The sequence below is a fragment of the Austrofundulus limnaeus genome, unplaced genomic scaffold, assembly GCF_001266775.1.
Source record: "Austrofundulus limnaeus strain Quisiro unplaced genomic scaffold, Austrofundulus_limnaeus-1.0 Scaffold30, whole genome shotgun sequence".
In the NCBI taxonomy this organism is placed as follows: Eukaryota; Metazoa; Chordata; class Actinopteri; order Cyprinodontiformes; family Rivulidae; genus Austrofundulus; species Austrofundulus limnaeus.
The window spans coordinates 1,204,793-1,208,640 of NW_013952432.1; the positions used below are offsets into that span (position 1 = coordinate 1,204,793).

The window sequence follows — 3,848 nt, forward strand, 5'->3', positions numbered from 1 at the left end:
TATATATATAAAGCAGATATGTTGGATTTATTTATCCAAGTTATATCAAGTAGTTCTGCACAAATGAATTGAGCAAACGTAAAGAATCTTTCATATTTTCATTTAAAGTAAATTTGGAAGATGATTTACATTTACTCAGCTTAGCTGAGTGGACTCACTTAATATAACATGGTTAAGTAAATCCAACATGTCTGTTTTTAGAGTGTATACACCTTTGTACATGTCTAAAATTTTCATTTTTATTATTTAAATTTTGCATCATAACTTATTTTGACATCTTCAAATTGGCCTCTGTCTCTATAAGAGCATCCTATTATTTTTGATACTCCCAATTCAGGACATCTTCACAGCTATGCTTCAGGGGAAGGGGTAGAGGAGCGGGAGTTCTGTTGCAGACTGAGCTTCAGGGAGAAGCTTTGTACAAACAGGCAAGGTTTTGTACCAGCAAGTGCAGCTTCACGTCTACCACAAGAGATTCAAGGATTTCTCAAACATACATGAATGAATCAAAGAAACACTCTGGTATTTTTATTTTTTTCATGAGGTAAAGACATTATAATATGATATAAAGCTCCAAAAAAATAAACTTTGCATAAAACCCCATCTTAAATGTTGCATTTTAACCAAGTTTTGTGCATTTTAGTATTTTATAATTAACAGGATTATTTGTTTTTTTGTTTGTTTTTTTGCAAAAATTGTGTAAATCAAACAAGTATGATGTTATTGCCTTCCATTTGCGCATTCCATTTGTTGTCATTTCTTTTTCCTTTCATTACAATGTTCTGTATAAAAAAATATTATATCACACATGCACATATACAGGGGTTAGACAATGAAACTGAAACAGCTGTCATTTTAGTGTGGGAGGTTTCACGGCTAAGTTGGACCAGCCTGGTGGTCAGTCTTCATTATTTTCACATTGCACCAGTAAGAGCAGAGTGTGAAGGTTCAATTAGCAGGGTAAGAGCACAGTTTTCCTCCAAATATTGCAATGCACACAACATTATGGGTGACATACCAGAGTTCAAAAGAGGACAAATTGTTGGTGCACGTCTTGCTGGAGCATCTGTGACCAAGACAGCAAGTCTTTGTGATGTATCAAGAACCACTGTATACAGGGTAATGTCAGCATACCACCAACAAGGACTGTTTGGGATTGTTCATCCTCCTTGATTTGGGATTGGGATTGACTGAAGGATTGTTGACTTTAAAGTGAAAAAGAATTGCATTTATATTTTGACAAAATAGTTCATAATGTACATTTGAGCAACAACAGCAAAGATTAATTACACTGGTAGATGCAAAACAATTTTCAAATGTTCTGAGTCACAATAGTCTTAAAATATATTTTTTGTTAAAGAAACACAAGTATTAATTACAAGTTTTTTGCGTATTAAGAATACCACACTGTACTGTTTATAAAACAGAATAGATATAAGAAAAAGTCATACATTCATACAGCCAGAGCAGAATGAGAGGTTGTACATGTATCGTCTATAATCTTCTCTGACAGACTAAAATTTGCAGTGCTGATGTCTTCACCAGGCTTTTGCAGACAGGGCTGAATGGTTTCTTCTGAAGGATCTAATCAAGTTTCCTCCTCCTGTCACTGCAAACAACAGGGGGGTTGGTGAGCATCTGAGTGTAACGGCATCAAAAAGACACATGAGAAGTTAATGTTTAAAATACCCACTCGACATGCTTCATTGCCATCATGGTCCATGGTTTTGAAGGTTTTGCACACAAAAACCTGTTTCTTTGTTGTTTGTCCTTATAGAAAAAACTGCAGAAAACAGTGATTTCTGGTGAGCATTTTTATCCCACTCATGTTTCAGCAATGATGTTTCCACTCATTATTGCAAATCCGACATGTTAGGTCAGTTTAATTTTTATTTTTTTAATATGCATTTTAAACCTTAGTGTGGACTTTAGTGTTTTGCAAATGTATTACAAAAGTTTTGAAAATAAATACTATTGTTTTAAAAACATACCTTCACTGACTTGAGATTTTGAAATCGCCTCAACAAGAACTGTTAACTCACATGATGGCTCTGATGTCACAGGATCCAGTGATGGGCTGAATGTTGTAGCCCAAAATCCTATTCAAGGATGGTTGGCGTTTTGAGTAACTCATACAGCAGCTGGCTGTAAAGACAAAATAAATGAATGAATTAATTAATGAACTAATTAATTAATTCATTAATTAATACGTTTTTTATTACTTATTTTTGCTTTGATAAAATGCACACAATTGTATAATTTGCAGACAGTCAACATCAATCTACAAAAAAGACATGTTAAAAATGTGATAAACTCACCTGACTCTGTGCTGTTGTAAAAGACAGTAAATAAAAGGAAGCAGCTCAGGGCTGCCACCAGACAAACTTTGCTGCTTGCCATTCTCACTCAGCTGTCTTCTCTGAATGAAGCTGAAACAACGCAACCTGTCTGCAGGATTTCAGAGAGTCACTAACGCCTCTCAGGACATCCTCTTTAAGTAAGGTGTATTTGGATTTTCCAAATGGGCGGGATGTAGCAAACCATGTGTTGCTGTTCATTTTAACTAGGAAATAGGGCAAGGTGCACCTGACTGCTGGKATGCGAAGAAGGAAACTGGCTGTAAAAATAAATGTCAAACTAGTCCGAGCTCATAACTTTCATTCTTAAGAGAGCTTTCACACTTGAGCTAATATGCGTGTCAAGTTTAGTTTTGATTAATTTCTTAACTGCACAGCACTTACTTTCTGTAACAGATTTTTCAGTTTAAGGTTCTTTGAAAACTGCATCTGTGATGATAAAAGRCACAGTTTTCAAAGACAGCTGTCTGTCACTTTCAGATTGTATTTTTGTACACACCATTTCTGTAAGTGTGGCTTTGAAGCATGTCCTTTGTTTTGTGATGGTCTGTGCAGACGCATGTTGCTTTAACGTCCACAATAAAACTTCAAGGGGGGTTCAAAAAAGCAGAAGCAAACCACAGCTAATTACATAATTGCTGTAGTCACAACCTGTAAGTACAATTTTAAACATACTCCATTGCTAAGACTATAAGAGTAAAAGTACAATGCACTTTGTAATTTGTGAGGAATTTGTTGTCTATTWTCTCAACCACTTTATGTGTGACATCAGCACAAACCTCCAATAGAATTTGCTGTAAGCCACTCGAACCTTATCATATTTGAGGATCTTAAAATTCTAGTGGTTAGCAGTGGAGATGTGACGTTCGCAAACAATACAAATAATTTAAACAGCATTTTACAACAAATGATAGGAATGCAGTAAAGAGCCATTAGTTATTTAAACTTGGTAACATTTTTTTTGTTTCCTTCATAACCACAGAGACAATGGCTCCACCATTTCTTTTTTCAAGAAAATAAGCAGAGGGGTGGAGCATAGGGGGAAAGAGACAGTGGGTTTCCACATGGTTCCGCCCACATCCTATGTCCTTAAGTGATGGCGTTACTTGTTCAAAATCAAAAAGCTCTYTGAAACAAACAGATCWTCAAGATCCAGATCCTCTCAAAGAGCCGTTCYTCCCATCTGCATTGTTCTGACTTTTGTACCGCTATAAAAAGATATTATTTCAATGTGGACCTGTTGCATCATGAGATWAAATATTAGTCAAATGAAAACTAAATCTCCTGTCCTAAAATAAAACTTTCAAAAATGACCTGAGAAGCCTTTTTTCCTGTCTCAGTGCAGATTATAAGAACTAAGGCAGCATAGGATATTTGAAGCTGACCATGCACTGTTATGCTTTTGATCATTCAGGGTTGACAGAGCATTCAGAATAGAATAGAATAGAATAGAATAGAATAGAATAGAATAGAATAGAATAGAATAGAATA

At 35.4% G+C, this 3,848-nt stretch overlaps 1 protein-coding gene across 1 annotated transcript; it reads right to left on the bottom strand.

The window, feature by feature from the left end:
- Window positions 1-1,121: 1,121 nt before the first annotated feature.
- On the bottom strand, window positions 1,122-2,415 carry LOC106515514 (C-C motif chemokine 25). The gene is made up of 4 exons (XM_014005353.1): window positions 2,319-2,415; window positions 2,043-2,145; window positions 1,694-1,783; window positions 1,122-1,609 (listed from the first exon to the last, which is right to left on the bottom strand). The coding sequence occupies exons 1-4, from the start codon at window positions 2,398-2,400 to the stop codon at window positions 1,585-1,587; spliced, it is 300 nt and encodes a 99-aa protein (XP_013860807.1). The 5' UTR covers window positions 2,401-2,415; the 3' UTR covers window positions 1,122-1,584.
- Between the last annotated feature and the right edge of the window lie 1,433 nt (window positions 2,416-3,848).